The sequence below is a fragment of the Danio rerio genome, chromosome 8 (assembly GCF_049306965.1).
Source record: "Danio rerio strain Tuebingen ecotype United States chromosome 8, GRCz12tu, whole genome shotgun sequence".
Lineage (NCBI taxonomy): Eukaryota > Metazoa > Chordata > Actinopteri > Cypriniformes > Danionidae > Danio > Danio rerio.
The window spans coordinates 56217239-56236271 of NC_133183.1; the positions used below are offsets into that span (position 1 = coordinate 56217239).

Below are 19033 nucleotides of genomic sequence, written 5' to 3' on the forward strand. Positions count from 1 at the left end.
ATGCAATCTCAGCTTGCATCATAAAGGCTGCATCCAGATGCTATTGACCAAATTGACCGTAGTGTATGTGTGTGAATGAGTGTGAATGGATGATCCTGTGATGATCCTGTAATGAAGCATTCCAGTCAGCCATGTAATAAGTGGTGGTAAAGGATTTTTTGGAGGTAGTTCTTTGCCTGCACGTTGCGCAATTAAAATCTAATCTGTTGATTATCTTTTACATATATGTATATGTACAAAGGCCTTGCTTTGTGCACTGATTTGCAGTCTTGTTAAAACAGATAGGGGCATCCCTAAATTATTCCTCATGCCTGGAGCATAAATTTTTCCAAAATGTCTTGGTATGCTGGAGCATTAAGCGTTCCTTTCACTGGCCTGCACAACCCCTTAAAAACATCTAAACGCCACACAAGTCAAAAGGGATTTTCAAAAGCAACTTTTGTACCAAATGGAACTTTTAAATGTCCAGTTTAAACAACATTAGGGTGAAGATAATGTGTCAGAATAAAAGATCACAGATTCAATTTACAGTTGAACACAAATTTATTCCTTTCAAAATCAACCAAAAAATTTCCTTAGAAAGATATTTCAGAAGGCTCAAAACAGATGATCTAGAAAATCGGACCAGTTCAGTGTACCACCACCACAAACATTCCCCTTGGGGAAAGTTTCAAGAGCCAAGGTGAAGAGAAAGGCAGAGGGATATTTGCTTTTCCTAATATGATTGTCAAAGGCTACAGATTTTCAGCTTTCTTCAAAATAATTTCTTTCAAGAGTTCACACTTAGCTGACGATTGATAATAAAGCTTGTTTGGCGTGCTGTCCCGGGAGAGAGCCCTGTGCTTATAAGATCCTCGAGCTCCCTCTTGTTGCAAGGCGAGAGGGGAATTTGAGCTCAGGTAGATCTTGATGACTCCCCCTCCTGACTATTGTAGCTAAGTGTTAGATATGGATGCTGAGAAGGTGTACTCAGAGCTTGGCTAAAATATTTTGCAATAATTGTTTAGGGGGCTTGTTTTTGAATTGTGGGAGGAAACCGGAGGACCCGGGGAAAACCCACGCGATCACGAGGGGAACGAACAAAACTCTGCACAGGAATGTCGCCTGGTTTGGAAGGGAATTAAACCAGGGGCATTCTTGCTGTGAGGCATCAGCGCTAATCACTGGCCACCGTGTCGCCCGTTTGAAAGGAAGGAAAGTAGGGTTGGTTGGGGGGGGTTCATCAATACGGAGATATTGAGATGAGAAAAGTCTGGTTATTTATAGTGAGTTAAGGATCCTCTGATAGAATAATTAGTCATTAGCTAAAGTTGGAACAGCTGTGAACAATCATAAGCACGGGATCCTCTTGAAATTTGTTTATTAATAAACTTCACTTTGTGTTGAGCAGAAAAAAAGAAACTCATAAAGGCTTGGACCCACTTGAGGGCAAGTAAACAGTGAGTACATTTTCAATTTGGGGGTGCACTGTTTATTTAGGTCTCTAAGCTTTGACCATCAGACAGTCAGCAGGACAAATATTCAGTTACCAGAGTGATTGAAGCGCTTGATGAATTTTGTGTTTTTGGGGTAGATGTCCAGCAGAGAGAGGTGAGCAGACCCTGAGATGTGCTGAACCTAATATTCAGCTCCTGCAGGGCTTTTTATTCGTGACCGGAATGTTTCCCATAGCACACTGAGATGCAGTTAATACACTTTAAGTGGCCCCTGAATAAAAAGATTTCAGGACTGCTGCAAAACTCTGAATTTTCTCAGCTGCCCTGATTTTTTGCATACTTGTTAGATATTATGTCTTAAACCACCGTATCATCTGCAAATTAAATAATAGAGGTAAAGCTATGGAAGGAAACAAAGTGATGTTGAGTGAAGAAGGGAGAGTAGAGCAGGGGACTCAGGACAGCCCAGCGGTGGCCCCCTTTATTCAGGGTGATGGAGTTGGGAATGAATTGACCTACTTTCATCACCTGAGGTCTGCCAAGTCACAGAGTGCAGAGTCTAGTCACTGAATGAGGTATTCAGGCCAAGATATACATCAAAACAACTTTGTATAATACAAAAAATTGAGCATTTGCTACAAAAACACAATTTGGTAAGAAATTATACCCACAGAAGGTTCTTCATGTTATTTACCAACTGTTAGAATACTTTATGTATAGAGTGTCAACTGTTGTGACGTAAAATTTATTGATTCATTTTCCTTCAGCTTAGTCCCTGATTATCACTACAGCGGAATGAACCACCAGCTATTCCAGCATATGTTTCACACAGCCTTCTAGCCGCAACCAAGTACTGGGAAACACCAATACACTCCCCATTTACACTAGTGCGTTTAAGTTTGAAAACGGCGTTTTAGATCAAAAACGATCCGCGTCCACACTAGTGTTTCACCTAGCTTTTCTGAACATATCTCCACACTACATCACCAAAAACGTATATCACGTGACCAATCGCGCACTCTGGGCATGCACGTTCTAGCGAATATATGCCGCTGCTGTAGTAAAAAAAGGCAGCGTTTAACTGCACAATGGCACCTAAAACAGACACTAGTGCAAACAACGCTCCCATTTATGTGTCCATGTTGTTGTTTACAGTGGAGGCCTGTCTGTTGTCTTCCGGTAGCGTTAAAGTGATGTGTTATAGTCATGTGATAGGGGTTTGACGAATAAGGGAAGGATACGCAATGAGACAAAAGCCCCAATCAGCTAGCGAATGTCGGCAGCTCCGCCTCCGTTTTCAGATGTCTCCGTTGTCCCCCATCCACACTGAGATGGAGCAGCAGCGTTTTAGAATGAAAACGGCCTTTCCTGCGTTTTCGGCGCTCGAAAACTCTGAGGTAGTGTGGACGGATGGCGTAACCGTATCAAAACTTATGCGTTTTCAAACTAAAACGCATTAGTGTAAACGGGGCCTAACATTCCAACACAATCTCACGGCAATTCGTAACTTTTTCATTTAGTGGCTAATTCGTATGAATTCGTACGATCTAATTCGTACAATTTAGTATGATTTGCTTATCCCCCAATGACGGTTGGGGTTAGGGGTGGGGTCAGGTGCCACGCCTCCTTTTTAAAATCGTACCATTTCGTACGAATTAGCCACTAAACTAACAAAACGTAAAATACTTACGTTTTCTCGTGAGATCAGGCTGAACATTCACACACACATACTTGTACACTATGGCCAAATTTTGTTAACCCAATTCACTTATAGCGAATGTCTTTGGGACTGTGGGGGAAACCGAAGCACCAGCAGGAAATCCACGCGAACACTGGGAGAACATACAAACTTCACACAGAAATGCCAACCGGCCAAGCCGAGACTTGAACCAGCGACCTTCTTTTCGTGAAGTGACAGTGCCAACCACTCAGTTGACATTAATTGTAAAATATATTGCACAAAATAACAAGTAATGCATGTAAAAAAAAACAAGTTGTCCACATAACAACAGATGGCTGTAGACTATTGTAATATGTCCTCTTGTAAAACTGCTGTGCTGCTTCAGACCAATACAGGTTCACAAAATGCAACATAGCCGTTATCAATCTTTATCACTATTTGCTGTAAAACGTAGGAAGCTACTGGAAAAGTGACATTGTTTTGTAAATATCTGACATACTGTCAAGTTACTGATAAAAGAGGTTACACTCTAGCAGCTGAACTAAATGTTGCTAGCTGCTCACTAACACTCATTATAAAATGACTTCTTTTTATTCTTAGTCAGTGGGCATCGAACCCCTGACTTAAGTGAGACATAAAGGTTTCCATAGTGCAGCTGGGGTCATGGTGGGACCACAATATAGAGCTAGTAACCTAGAGCGTTGTTTGTTTTTCTATTACTGATACAATGTAGGGCAGCATGGTGGCGTAGTGGGTAGCACAATAGCCTCACAGCAAGAAGGTCGCTGGTTTGAGCCCCAGCTGGGTCAGTTGGCATTTCTGTGTGGAGTTTGCATGTTCTCCCCGTGCTTGTGTGGGTTTCCTCCAAGTGCTCCAGTTTCCCCCACAGTCCAAAGACATGCAGTACAGGTGAATTGAGTGTGAAGTGTGTATGAGTGTGAATAAGTGTGTATGAATGTTTCCCAGAGATGGGTTGCAGCTGGAATGGCACCTGCTGCGTAAAACATGTGCTGGATAAGTTGGCGTTCAACTCCGCTGTGGCGACCCCAGATTAATAAAGAAACTAAGCCGAAAAGAAAATGAATGAATGAATGAAATTGTCTGTAGTGTATGTGTATGAATGTTTCCCAGAGATGGGTTGCAGCTGGAAGGTCATCCGCTGCGTAAAAGAAATGCTAAAAGAAATGCTGGATAAGTTGGCGGTTCATTCCGCTGTGGCAACCCCAGATTAATAAAGGGATTGAGCCGAAAAGAAAATGAATGAATGATACAATGTATTTTACATTACTGTTTATAAAAATAATGCTTTCAACACTCTAATTCATTACTCTTATCCATTTTTATATAAATTGGACTTCCAGTGGTTTACATTATGGGCGGTTTAAGTTTGATTAATGTACAGAAAATCAAATTAAGATGCCTTAATCAAGGATTTAAAAACATATATAATGAAATTTCAAATTGGTCAAATAATTAGTATATTATTAAGAGTTATTTTGTGATCTGGTGATGCACCCCATTAGGCATGATAATCTAAATCAGTGGTTCTTAAAGTGGGGGTCGGGACCCCATGAGGGGTCGCAGAACAATAAAGAGGGGTCGCCTGGTGATTTCCAAAAATCTACTTATTATTATTATTAGGCCATAACAATTACCATATTTTATCCATAACCAACTGAAGAGAAAAAAACAGTCGTTTATAGTAGCTTATTTACTAGTTCTATTGGATTGCGACCAATGTGGTAAATACATTATATTAAAGACAGCAATAGTGTCAGATGCAGCAGATTGATTTTCTGGCCCATTTACAGCACTGACATACATTAAAAAAATTTAAACAAAGAATAGACTTGGGTCTATTGGTGTGTGTGTGCCATTGCATGCAAGGTTTCGGTATTTATAACCACCTCAGAGGATATTGAGGGTTGCGAGTCACTGGCATTGTTATTTTGGGGGTTGCCGGCTGAAAAGTTTGGGAAACCCTGATCTAAATAATATCTTGAAGTGTGTTTTTTTTGCTGCAGTTTCCAAATCTCGTAATGTGTTAAAATCCAAATCCAAAGATTGTTAGGCTGTATTAATTAGGGTGACTGGGGCCAGGAACACTTTCCAAATGACATAGTTTTTTTGTTATCTTGAGGTTTCCATAATCCTAGACTAGACTGTATCCTGAGCGAATGTTTTGGCGGTCATGGAGGAATGGAGAGCATGAGACTGATTCCTGAAAGACCCCAGTGACAGATGAGTCTTCGCACTGATCCTGTGGGCCAGCCTGTATACCAGCCGGTGACCTACTCACACCTGCAGATTCTCTGCGATAGACATCCAGTGTTCTCCAGCCTACCGTGCCTAGACTGCAGCTCTGCACAGGAAGTTTGGCCAGATGAGAAATGGTCGTGCCCAACTGAACCTAGTTTCTCTCAAAGTTTTTTCCTTTACTTTTGTCATTTGGTGAAGTTTTGTTCCTTGCCACCGGCTTGCTTGGTTTTGGGACTTGTGGAGCTGTGCATCGATGGATTTGCTCTTCAGTGTCTGGACTTTAAGCAGCGAAATTTAAACCACACTTAATTGAACATCAACACTGAAAACTGGACTGACACAGCTCAATTTACTAGAAAGTCTATGTTAAGCTGCTTTGACAGAATATACATTGTAAAAGCACTATAGAAATAAAGATGAATTGAACTGAGTTGCAGATTTAAGATTTGAGGTAATAAAATTGTCAAATATATTCCTCAAGTGTGTGCTGAAAGCAGATTTCATTATCGTTTAGGATTTTAAAATTCCTGTAATCTGAGTCTGGCTTTGTGCTTATTAAAAGCATTGAATGCACCTAAGCTTGCAACTACACACAGACCCCTCTTTGCACAGCTAACAAAGCCCTGTCAGAAGATCTCGAGGATGAGGTCACTTAAAAAACAAAAACAAATCAATTAATTGAATTCTAAAAAAGGCAAGAAACACTTAATATAAAGACCAAAATCGTTGTAATATGAACAGTTTATTTTGACTTGGAGAACAACCTTGTAGCAGCATGAACCATTTGTGCAATGGATGACTGAGGGAGAACCAGATACAATGAGATGACCCGCGATTGCTAAAAACTGTAATTGACAACAGAACTGAACATACTGTATTTGCTTAGACAAACAAAGATCAGCATCAAGTATGACAACAAGACTCCTGACCTGTGAAAAGACTAAGGTCAGCCAAGCTGATCCTGGTTTCTAGAAGTTTACTTTTTCTGATACTCTCCTGGCTGTGGAATCTGAAATACTTGTGTGGGTTTTTCTTATGTTTTCCCCCTCTATGTTAAGCAGCTTTGACAGAATTTACATTGTAAAAAAAGACCTATGGAAATAAAGATGAATTGAATTAGGATTAGAGGACAGCAAAAAGGTCTCTGGTTCGAGTCCCAACTGGGCGAAATTGCATTTTTTTGTGGAGTTTGCATGTTCTCCCGAAGTTTACATGGATTTCCTTTTATTGCTCCAGTTTCCCATTAGATTCCAAAGACATGCAGTAAAATAAGAATTGAAAAAAGGTTAAATTGACTGTAGTGTATAAGTAAGTGTGAATTGGTGGACTGTTAATGCTGGAAAGGCATAAAACATAATTGGTGGTTCATTCCACTGTGGTGACCCCTGATAAATTAGATACTTAGCCGAAGGAAAGTGAGCGAGAGCGACTGTAAATTGAATAAAAGCATTTAATATAAACTACGAGGCTTATAAAAGGCTTATACACATGGTTATTAAATGGTTACATCTGTGTTGGCACATAATAATCACATCGCATACTGTACTTTGAAAGTTTTACCATTCTCCACAGAAATCAACCTATCAATTTTGTAATTACAATATATTCTGTAATGGATCAAAGATCTATATTAAAAATCTGTAGTATAAATAGACTTAGTTAGTATAACATGACAAAGATCATGTTGTTAGCTGCTTCTCTGAAGAAATATCTAGAGCATGATGTATTAAATCTCAGTGCGGAACTTGACAGTGGCATTCTTCATCTTCTCTTTGTAGACCTCATCGAACTGTTCATTTTGTGCCACAGTGAAGTGATTTTTCCAGTCTCCAACTTTACCTTTTGAAAAGAGTAGATAAAATGTTTTAGTCAGAATTCAGAGGGACTAAATGGGATGTCTCAGTACTTCCTTTACCTTTCCGCATGAAGGGCGATATCTTGAAGTCCATGACTGGCAGAGTGGAATAGTTGGTCATCTTGTTTTGTTTCATTGCATCAAACTGAACATCTTTTGTAATTTTCTCCCTGTCACTGACTGAGGTAGACAAACCCAAGAAGGAACACAAACGATCCACTTCACGTCCAGTGTCCTGGAAAAGACCATTTTTTTTCTCCCAACTACATTTATGACTGTATTTATAACTGATTTCACAGTTAAATGCTACTTTATGAACTTACTTCAACCAAATCCTCATAGAACAAGTATAATAGGTTAGAGTACGTCTGTTTTTTTTCCCAGTATCCATTCACATGGTCATACCAAGGACCAAACACACCTGAAAAGAAATGTCTGACGTTAAATCTAATTCCAATATTTATGTACAGCATGTAGGGGTTGCATGTAAAAAAGTTACAAACCGAAATTTAGTTAAAAGCTATATTGTTTTTGTAAAATTTTTGTATAATTTTAAAGAGCCCCTATTTTGCTGATATGCATGTGAGGTCAAAAACACTTTCATTGTTTTATAATATGCATTTATTTTTACCTAACTATCCCATATGAATCCTTTCGCAATTCATTTGTTCCCAAACCCCTCCTTAGCGCGAAGCTAATCTTTGCTGATTGGACCGATGACCCGGTCTATTTCGATTGGTCGACTACGTTCAGCACAAGACAGACAGAAATGCCCACCACGGCTACTGTATGAAGTAGCAGAAAGTATGTGACAGCCCAATGCAGGAATGCAATAAAGCAGGGTTCACCAACCTTTTGGAAACTGAGAGCTACTTCTTGGGTACTGATTAGTATAAAGGGCTACCAGTGATTAAATAACACATTTTTCTTAATTTGCTTTTAATTATATGTTATTATTAATAATTAATAATATTCATCTTTGTGAAGACATTGATCATGTTAATGATTTCTCACAGTAGTCGTCAACAACAATTTAACAAGGTAGATAAATATCAATATGCAACTCTTCGTTTGTCTGAAATTGTTTTAAAAGTTTTTTAAATATATAACTTAAAATAATTTTAAAATTTACACCTATGCAAGAGTGATTAAAAAAGAATACCTAAAAAAATATTAGATGCAGCTTACTCATATGTGGTGCTATGGTGAGCTATTTTCTAGGACAAGCCTGGGGGCAACTCATGTGTACCTGGCGGGCTACCTGGTGCCCACGGGCACCATGTTGGTGACCCCTGCAATAAAGCAATGCAGTTAAACACCAGCATATTACACTCCTCTTAAGCCTAACCCCAAGTAAAAACAACGATAACGATTAACTTTAGAGATACAGTTCAAGCACTGATCTGTAATAGATATGTGTTTACAAGCCGCGTGGAGCGATTACAACTTATAACATTCAATTAAACACATATTTTGCAAACTACACAAAACGAGGCAACAATTTTAATGCCAAATGTTATCATCTGGAGGAAGAAGAAACTGGTCCATTTGAACTGTAAGTTACTTACAACGTCCCTCTCAAAGTCTGACAAAGTCCAATAGTCTCTGCTGCTCCTTCAATAATAGCAAACGGCCGATGAATTCCACGCTGCAGCATAGGTTATTGTATTAATCGTCAGAAAAAATCCCAGGAATAAACACAGCAAGCTGTTGGCTATACTGTGGTATTGTTGTGAAAATTAACTTTAACCCTTTATTCCCTACAGACAAATCTCTATTTGTCAGTGATGGTCATCTTTGCGTCATGATCAGTTCTGTGATCCCCTGCGCTTCCGCTAGTGTCTGAAGTGAAAATGTGTTCACATTTTACCAGAACTGGAACTACATATTCGGTGATGTACAGTATCGACATCAATGCGATCAAACAAAAGATCCGAACCTAACTTAATTAGTTTATTCTAACTATTTCGCTAAAGACTCAATAGTTTTAAACAAGGTGCACTTTTTAGATTTAAACCTTAGCTGGATGTTTTCATTCACTAAGTGCTGTTACACACTGCATGGAAGATCAGTTTTTTAAAACCCATAATAGGGGCTCTTTAAAAAATATTTTAAAATAGTTGAAATTGTAACTTCAATGTTATTTATTTGTATTAATATACATTTGATTACTTACTCTTTCCATCCATGAATCTGTGTAAGAAGGTGTTCCAATCCCCTGGATCAGGCTCTACTATGTTCATTCGATCAAAATGAAAATAGGAAACCACATTGTCCTTTGCATTCCGAGCTACATACACAACCTGGAAAAAGTGAACAACGTGAAGGACGTTATGTGTTAATAAGAGAAAACCATTGTCACTAATTCACAGAAAGATGCCAGAATAATGCTGTTTTACTGAATTCCTAAATGACAAAAATCATTTACTATGTCAAGTTTCTCCGTGGGTGTTTAGTTTACAATGGACATACCTGTAATGCTAACTCATTATACAAGTAGCTCAAACACATTTATTAAGAGACGGGAACTGGTGAATGTGCTACAACTTAAATCAAAAAGTAAACACAAAATAAAAGTATCTGGAGCTTCTCCTTGGGACCAGACGCTTGTTAAACACTCGCGGAAATGGGTCCCACCCACACTAATCATCAATACCAAGCCGATCGATAACAGAGCTTGCACTACATGTCATCGCAATACATGTTACATTTTTTGAGAGATGCACATCAGGGTTGAGGTCATACACGTGCACTCGATACAGAAGTATAAATCAGCCTTTACCCATATGTGACCCATAGTAACATAGGACACTAGGAACTATACTGTCATTCTGGCATATTAAGCAAGGACCTTTGCTGCAGTACCATGGCTGCAGCAGGTGCAATGATATTACACAGTTACCTAGTTAGGGACTATTTTCCGGTGCTGCACAATTTAATTTCTCCTGCTGCAGCCATGGGAGAGCAGCAAAGTTCCTTGATTATTACACCAGAATGAGAGTATAGTTCCTAGGAAAAATCCACTTTTCATTTTCAATCAGTCTTTCTACACAGTCCAATTACAAAAGAAAATTACAGATTTTAGAGGAACTTTGAGTTAGATTGTAATGATCCAATTCAATGAGTTACGCTAAGCTAAGGTAAAAGTGCTCCCGCTAGACCTGGGGCCTCATTTACGTAGACTTGCGTGGAATTGATACTAAAGCATTGCGTACGGAGTTCAAAATTCAGATGTATGAAACCATGCGTACACGGAATCTCACGCATATTCTCGCAGCGTTGATACATGAGGCCCCTGAAGATTAGCTGAATGGAACTAATTAACTCTAGGAATCTTTCAAAATGTGCCTGTTTCCCCTCAACAGTGGAATGTTCTATTCTAGATGTGAAAAGATTAAAAAAAAAAAAAGATTTATTTATCATATATTCTAAATGCAGGCATATACCGTGCGAACTGATATTTGTTAGAGTTTATGTGAACATAGGTTAGACCAGGGGCCGGCAAACTCGGTCCTGGAGGGCCGGTGTCCTGCACAGTTTAGCTCCAACCCTAATCAAACACACCTGCTTATAGATTTCGTGTGATCTTAAAGACACTGATTAGCATGTTCAGGTGTGTTTGACTAGTGTTGGAACAAAACTCTGCAGGGACACCGGCCCTCGAGGATCAAGTTTGCCCATCCCTGAGTTAGATTCAATGATATACGACACAGTTGACCCTTCGCTAAGTCCCGCCCTCCCTAGTTACTGTTGCTACGCCTGTCAAGCATTCGTGCCTGGCACATCTATTACATTATGTACAGTATGCGACGGTATTAGACTGTAACGCCACTCCAAAAGAGGTAGCCCTCGCCCGACTACTGATTCAGCTCTGCTCCCTCTACGCTCACTTACTGTTTGAGCCATATTTCAGCGAGAGCTCAGGCCATGCTTCTTTGCGAAGTATTGCCAGATTACCTGCCTTACCAAGCGTTGTTCCAAGTGACTTTCATGACTGATATGCTGTGTATGACCCTGCCTGCCTTGATCATGTACATTCTCTGTCTTTGCCCTATTGATCTGTTTAGGACCGATTGTTGTTATTACTGAACTTCTGCCTGCACTCTCACTCTGTCGTCTGGATTTGCCCCTGTATTTGTTAATTGGATTAGACTGCTTACATGTTGCTGACTCTTTGCCTGTTTACTCGTTGATGTCTTTGCTTAACCCCTTTAATAAACTTATGCATATGGATTCTAACAAAGATTGTTGTGTGGCAGTTTTCAGATGCAGATTAGCAAAGGGTCAATTGTATAACCTAGTGAATTCTGAAGCATTAGCAAGAAATTCCATGCCAAAAACATGGATAGAGGAAAACATTGCTATTCTTTATTTTTATTTGTATCTCTCTCTCTCTCTCTGAGCTATTGATACAAGCTATGAATGTTTACTACACAAAACACAAAATACAGGTTCATTTTCAGCACCAAGAAACCAAACTGGTTACCCGCGTGTGTAAATTACAAAGTCAATTTTAACCTTGTCCACTGTAAAATACTATTTCTGATGACTCATGCATGACAGTCAGTGAGTTTATTATCCTGATTGGTCAACTTTAGCTTTTTCCAAGCACACACACCTCACGAATTCAAGTCGACAGCTCCTGAAGTTTTTTTTTTACATGTCATAAAAATGAGGGGGAGCTTGTGAGATGCTCAGCTTGGCTTGTAATAACCTCTCACATAGTACGAGGCACAGCCACACAATCGTCAACGATTTTCAAACTATTTCTACAGACAGGAAAAACATTTGTACAAGCTTGCATGACAGCAAAAACTGCACCATGTATGTCAACTTTAAGTCCTTGGACAAAAAACTAATTTAACTCTGGTGGTGAAAACGACAAAGCAAAAAAAGTTAATAGTAAAATTAGAAAATCCTCTGTGCACACAAATATTAGTAATACACATTAAATGACATAATCATGAAATGTTGTATACTTTACCCTTGAGTTCTGCTCCCAGAAGGACTTGGGGATAAGCTGAACAGGTAAATGAGTTTTAATGAGACGAGGAGAGGTGGTCATGTTATCAGCCAGTTCCGTTCCTAAAAATTAAATAAATGTGGTTCTAAATTGTAACCTTGGACCACAAAATCAGTATTAAGTCTCGTTTTACGAGACGTTTTTCTGCATTCAAACCCAAGCAATTTACACTGGCGTCAAGCAGAAGAGTATGCAAAGTCACTCCTTGATGTTAGATGGGCCTACACAACTTTAAGCTTCCGACAGCCGCTTGTAACACAGAAGAAGAGGAAGAGAGGAAGTTCACTTGCTTGTTGTTAAAGTTACTGGTGATCTTAACAAGCATCAATGGTTTAAGCAGCAGCTCAAGCTCTAGCGATGAAGAAATGATTATGGTTTACTAGAGCAATAAGCAGCTCCAAGTTCATATCGCCTCAGGGCATCTTCTTCAATGTGCGCTCGCATTGACAGTTTTGCGCTTGAGCGCCTCCAAGTGCTGTTTACTGTATCTTCATCAGCAGCACGTGAACTAAAGTGGCAATCTAATTGGTGGAGAAGGTAATAACGTGGCGCGTCAAATAAAAAAAAAAAACGAGCATGAAGCTTTTTTTTTTTTTAAAAAAGACGCTTTTGCGCCTGGTGTCAAATCACATTGACGCCCTTTATACAGTCACGAGGCGTTAAACATTGACGGAAAACGCAAGCAAAAAATGTCTTGGTGTGCACGGGCCTTTAAGTTGCAAAATCTAAAAATGTAAGAGACATTTTTATTAGATTAATTTTTATAATAATTGTTTGTCTTTTATATACAATTTTTGAGACTACGTGCCTACAGGTCAAAGGCCATTGAATAGGAATGTGACAGTGGAGGTGTGGTTGACTGGTGCACAAAAATTTGACGTTGGTCTTGACCTTGCCTCTGCTCTGTGAAAATTCTAATGCAATCTCACGGCAATTTGTAACGTTGTGATTTAATGGCTAATTCGTACAATTTTGTACGATCTAATTCTTACAATTTAGTTTGATTTGGTCATCACCCAATGACGGTTGGGATTAGGGGTGGGGTTGGGTGCATGCCTTTTTTTTTAAATCGTACATTTTCGTCAACTGAACTCCACAATTAGCCACTAAACTGACAAAACGTGAAATACGTTTCTTCGTGAGATCAGGCTGGAAATTTCTCTTCCAGTCCAACATGTTATTTTATTCATTTAATTAAGGAGCTCTATTCTACAGTACATTTGTTTATTGTAAATAAAACAAATACTATTTCTAAATGATTAACTCTTCATAGATTTATTTTCTCCAACCAATCACAAGCATCAAATATATCCCAGTCAACACCAAATGTGGCATAGAAAAAGGAATGTGAAACTCTGGATAAATTGTCACTTTAATATACACCATGGGTGTCAATTCCAGTTACTGGAGGGCCGCAGCTCTGCATAGTTTAGTTTCAACCCAAATTAAACACACCTGATCAAACTAACTGGGTCCTTCTGGCTTGTTTGAAACCTAAAGGTAAGTGTGTTGAAGCAGGGTTGGAACTAAACTGTGCAGAGCTGTGGCTCTCCAGGAATTGACAACTGTGATATACACCATAATGAATGTGTGAACACAATGATAAAGATGGATTATTTATATAGTCTGACCTGATGCTATCACTTTGAAACAAGACTCCAGGAATGGCACTCTCATGTAGATAGGCTGAGAAGTGTGTTCCTCTGGTGCATTTTCACCAAAATACAGAAGGTCTAGAATATATGAAACCCAGGTGGTACCTAAAAGATGAATGGAGAATAGGAACACATGAAATAACAAACTGCAAACTTATAAAATTATAGTCTGTATTACATTTTTGTACTCAAGATTATCGCATGCCTTCTGTATTACATGTCTGAAATCTTAGGTAAATGGCTTGTCAAATATAGATTCAAAGATGTCATGACAGTCTTAATCCTGCTTGATAGGTTCTTAATTGTACCTGCTAGCAATCACATCATCTACATAGCACAGCTGATAGTCTGCTGTTGCCTACTCAACAATTTGCTACTTAACATTTAAATTCTTATACACTACCTGACAAAAGTCTTGTCGCCAAGTTTTAGGAACAACAAATAATAACTTGACTTTGATCATTTGGTATCAGAAGTGGCTTATATTAAAGGCAAAGGCCTCTACATTACGCTTATTTCACCAAAATAAAATATGATCATGCCTTAATTTTTAACGATTTAATTAGGACAGTAAGGCCTTACTTTGTTCAGACAAAAGTCTTGTGACTGAACAGAAAAAAATGTACAGTATAGAATTTAAAGTCATGGTGCAGTGGAGAAAGAATGATTATTGTGTATGACTCCTATGATTTTGGACGACTGCATCCATACATCACTGCAATGACTAAGTAAAGGAATCTGGAATGGCAAAGAAAGCATTCTTGCAGTACTCCTAGAGTTCATCAAGATTCTTTGGATTCATCTTCAATATCACCTCCATCTTACCTCTAACATGCTCAATAAAGTTAATCCTGGAGCACCGTGACCTTCTTTGCTTTCAGGAACTTTAATGTGGAGGCTGAAGTATGAGAAGGAGCGCTATTCTGCTGAAAAATTTGCCCTCTCCTTTGGTTTTTAAAGTAATGGGCAGCACAAATGTCTTGATACCTCAGGCTGTTGATGTTGCCATCCACTCTGCAGATCTCTTGCACGCCCCCATATTGAATGTAACCCCAAACCATGATTTTTCCTTCACTTAACTTGACTGATTCTGTGTGAATGTTGGATCCATAGGTGTTGATAGGTTCTTGTACCTGCTAGCAATCACATCATCTACATGGCACAGCTGCTGTTGCCTACTCAACAATTTGCTACTTAACATTTACATCCCAGTAAGTCTTCTGCAGTATCTGTGATAATTGGGATGCAGTTCAACAGATGATACATCAGAAAAATCCACCTTCTGCCACTTTTCCAAATGATCAACTAGAAGTCAATTTATTTGTTGCTGTGATGGATGACGAGACTTTTGTCAGGTAGTGTATATCTAAGAAATGTCAACACTTTCATTTCTCTATATCTGTATCTATTTCACTATATCTATGTATTTATATTGAATTATTAGATTAATAATCTCTTAATGAACAGTCTTCAGTTTTTAGCCAAGTGTCAGGATTATTAGTCTTGCAGAGGCTTATGACAGCAGTGTTTATGCGAATACATTTGTAAGCAAAAGCTGTGAGGATACACCGTCTTAGTTACAGATAGGAGAATAGGCTAACAAGGAACTTTTTGTGCTTCAATGGGGTTCACCATATTAAGCTGTGAAAACCATTTATTTTCACTTCCAACAGCAACCAACTTTTTAAATAAGAGTATAAGGGTCAGCTAGAACACTTGCAACTAGCAATTAGGCATGCCGGCACAGGCACACATGGTCATGGACCAATATTGTTAAGCCATTCACTATGGTACCCCAGGCACAACTAGTTACAGGCAACTAGTGTTAAGGCATTTGGCATGGTAGCCCTGACACACATACAGTTGAAACCAGAAGTTTAGATACACTCAAAAAAAAAAAAGGAACATAACCATTTTTTTTAAATGTCTGATGTTAAATCCCTCTAAACGTATACTATTTTAGGCCTGTTAGGATTACCTTAACGATTTACATTTGCTAAATGCCAGAATAATGAGAGATGGCCCTGTGAGCAGTTTCCTCACCTGCTTTGGGGTAAGTGGCGATCAGAATATCATCAGGCCTTGCTTGAAAGTTTTTCACCTTTTCCCAGTTTTCAGTGAAGTGGTTGATCATTGAGATACCCTCAAACTCAAAAATTGTAGGCCTAGATGATATCTACAATATATAAAAAAAGTCAGGTTACTGATGTCGTTTCCACAATCTAGTCAATAAAAAAACTTAACAATAACTTGATTAGTCTTCTTAATATATTTATTAAATGTTACAAATCTCCAAAGTGCATTCAACTGATTATAATATATTAAGTTAACTGGAAGTTATTTACAAATTATATTCATTTATATTTTCTAACCTGTATATTTCTATACATTTTTGCATTGCAGTTGTTGTTAATTTTCATTCAAACTTTGTTCATTTTTCAATCCTTTTCACAATAAAGAGTGAATGAAAAGGGTTTTGACGTATTACTTAATAATGCACTTCAAAACACTTTATTAAAAGGTTTTTATTTAAATAAGTTTTCTTTACTCACAGAAGAAAAGTCAGGCATGTCCATTGTGGTGAAACTGTGTTTCAAAAAGCAGATCTTGTTCAATTTTCTTTTGCTCTTCTCAAACACGTCCTGCAGTTCCTTGTTGAACTACATACCATTCTGTCATGCAATGCTGATGTCACAGTTTATCTTGTTCTTCCCTCTTTCCTCCACCCCCTCTCCCTACGTGTGCTTCGCACGTAGTTTCACACAGGGTTTTCAAGTCCAGACAGTTTTCACTGTGCACTTTAGCTTGATTATGATAACAGATGAAGTTTCCGGCAGTTTTTGCACAACGTACACCCACCATCCCCCTACTGTTTACTCGGTTTAAGATTAGTCCCTTTTTAGTGTTGCAACAACAAAGTAAAAGAAACACAAAGGAAACTTCCCTGTGCTAGAGGGGTGCCTCAAATATTCGCTTAGGGGTTGTTACAGGAAGTTAGCATTGGTCTCAAAGGAGCAGTTTCTTGAGACTTTGAGAAAAACAGACCTTTCACCACAGTAGTTTCAAATTACTTCCAGCCTCTTTTTTGCAACCTAAAGCGACAACTGTATGCTACTTTTAAATATTTTGACTGGTGTTTCTTGATTAAATGGACACTAGGAGGTGGGAAACAGTAACAACTTTTGTTGTAAGGAAAATAATTGATGAGTATAGCATTGTTTGCAGATTGATCCCACAATAAAACAAAGACCATTTTCATGATGTGCATGAGTAGAAAACATGCATAGGTGAAACTACGCCATCTTGTGGACATTTCTTATAAACATATACATTGAAACTTACCTGGACCCACGTATTAAGGGTTTTGCAGAACTATTTCAGACTTACCAAATTTCTCAAGAGCCTAGTATTATACCTATAAGGATTTGGACACACAGGCTACCAAATATATACAAAAAAGTTCGCTCTCGCTCTTTCCTCTCTGGCTCTTTTTGGGGCCTATTCTCTATTCTTTGTCTCTCTACCTCAGATAACTTTAATTATATTTAAACTGGTTACAATTAATATCATACATTTATATAATTGTATACTTTTTTGTAGCACATATACAATATAGTCACATATTTTTAGCTATTATAACTGCTCTTATTTCTATTTTTGGTATAAGATTGCAGAAGGATGGTTTGACTAGAAATTAACAGTTTTTCACCATCATAAACATTTCTTTTTAAAACATTTTTTTTTAAAACAACCATCTCTAGGGTTTATAGAGAATGGTGTAAAAAAGAGAAAATATCCAGTGAGCGGCAGTTCTGTGGGCGCAAATGCCGTGATGCTAGATATCAGAAGAGAATGGCCAGGCTGGTTCCAGCTGATAGAAAGGCAACAGTAACTCAAATAACCACTCGTTACAACGGAGGTATGCAGAAAAGCATTTGTGACTTATCTGCAATAAGTCTGTTTTTTTCCACCAAGACATGGTCATACTAAGGACCAAATTCACCTAGAAAGAAAAGTCTGATGGGTAAATCAAATTCCTAAGAGTCCAATATTTGGATTAAAAAAGGAAAAATATATTAAAACAGATCAAAATGAAAAAAGGAAACAACAGTGTCTTTTGCATTCCGAGCTACAAGCAGAATACAGAAGAGCATCTCTGAATGCACAATACGTCAAACCTTGAGGCGGATGGGCTACAGCAGCAGAAGACCACACTGGGTGCCACTCCTGTCAACTAAGAACAGGAAACTGAGGCGACAATTCGCACTGGCTCACCAAAATTGGACAATAGAAGATTGGAGAAACGTTGCCTGGTCTGATGAGTCACTATTTCTACTACAACATTCAGATGGTAGGGTCAGAATTTGGCATCAACAACATAAAAGCATGGATACATCCTGCCTTGTATCAACGGTTCAGACTTGTGGTGGTGTAATAGTGTGGGAGATATTTTCTTGGCATAGTACCAATTGAGCATTGTGTCAAGACCACAGCCTAACTGAGTATTGTTTGTGACCATGTCCATCCCTTTATGACCACAGTGTACCCATCTTCTGATGGCCACTTCCAGCAGGATAGTGTGCCATAAAGCGCAAATCATCTCAGACTGGTTTCTTAAACATGACAAACAGTTCACTCTACTCAAATGGCCTCCACAGTCACCAGAACTCAATCCAATAGTGCACTTTTGAGATGTGGTGGAACGGGAGATTAGCATCATAGATGTGCAACCAACAAATCATGTTAATATGGACCAAATCTCAGAGGAACGATGGATTAAGGCCATACTCACACTAGGTACAGTTGCCTCGAACCGGGCCAAAGCACGCTTGTCCTCCCTCCCGTCTCCCTCGACGGCCCGCGCTCACACCATATCGGGCCTCGGCACGCTTGCGTCATCGCTGCTGCTCTGTTCAGTGAAGCGCTCTCTATGGCAAGCCTTTTTAGCATTTAAATCTTTGTTCTGACTCCATAAATATATTTAGAGATATCTCTAATTATATTTTGATTAGTCATAATTATAATTGAACTACTCAGAATGACAATTAGAGATATCTGCAATTACAATTGTACTAGTACGAAATCAGATTGGAGATATCTGCAAATATATTATGACTAGTCATA

The 19033-nt window shown here is 38.7% G+C and overlaps 1 protein-coding gene across 1 annotated transcript; it reads right to left on the reverse strand.

The window, feature by feature from the left end:
* Positions 1 to 6810: 6810 nt before the first annotated feature.
* sult1st1 (sulfotransferase family 1, cytosolic sulfotransferase 1) lies at positions 6811 to 16583 on the reverse strand. The gene is made up of 8 exons (NM_182941.2): positions 16462 to 16583; positions 15953 to 16085; positions 13886 to 14014; positions 12216 to 12316; positions 9408 to 9534; positions 7555 to 7652; positions 7292 to 7466; positions 6811 to 7215 (listed from the first exon to the last, which is right to left on the reverse strand). Exons 1-8 carry the CDS (start codon positions 16483 to 16485, stop codon positions 7103 to 7105), a joined length of 900 nt encoding a protein of 299 aa, NP_891986.2. The 5' UTR covers positions 16486 to 16583; the 3' UTR covers positions 6811 to 7102.
* Positions 16584 to 19033: the final 2450 nt, after the last annotated feature.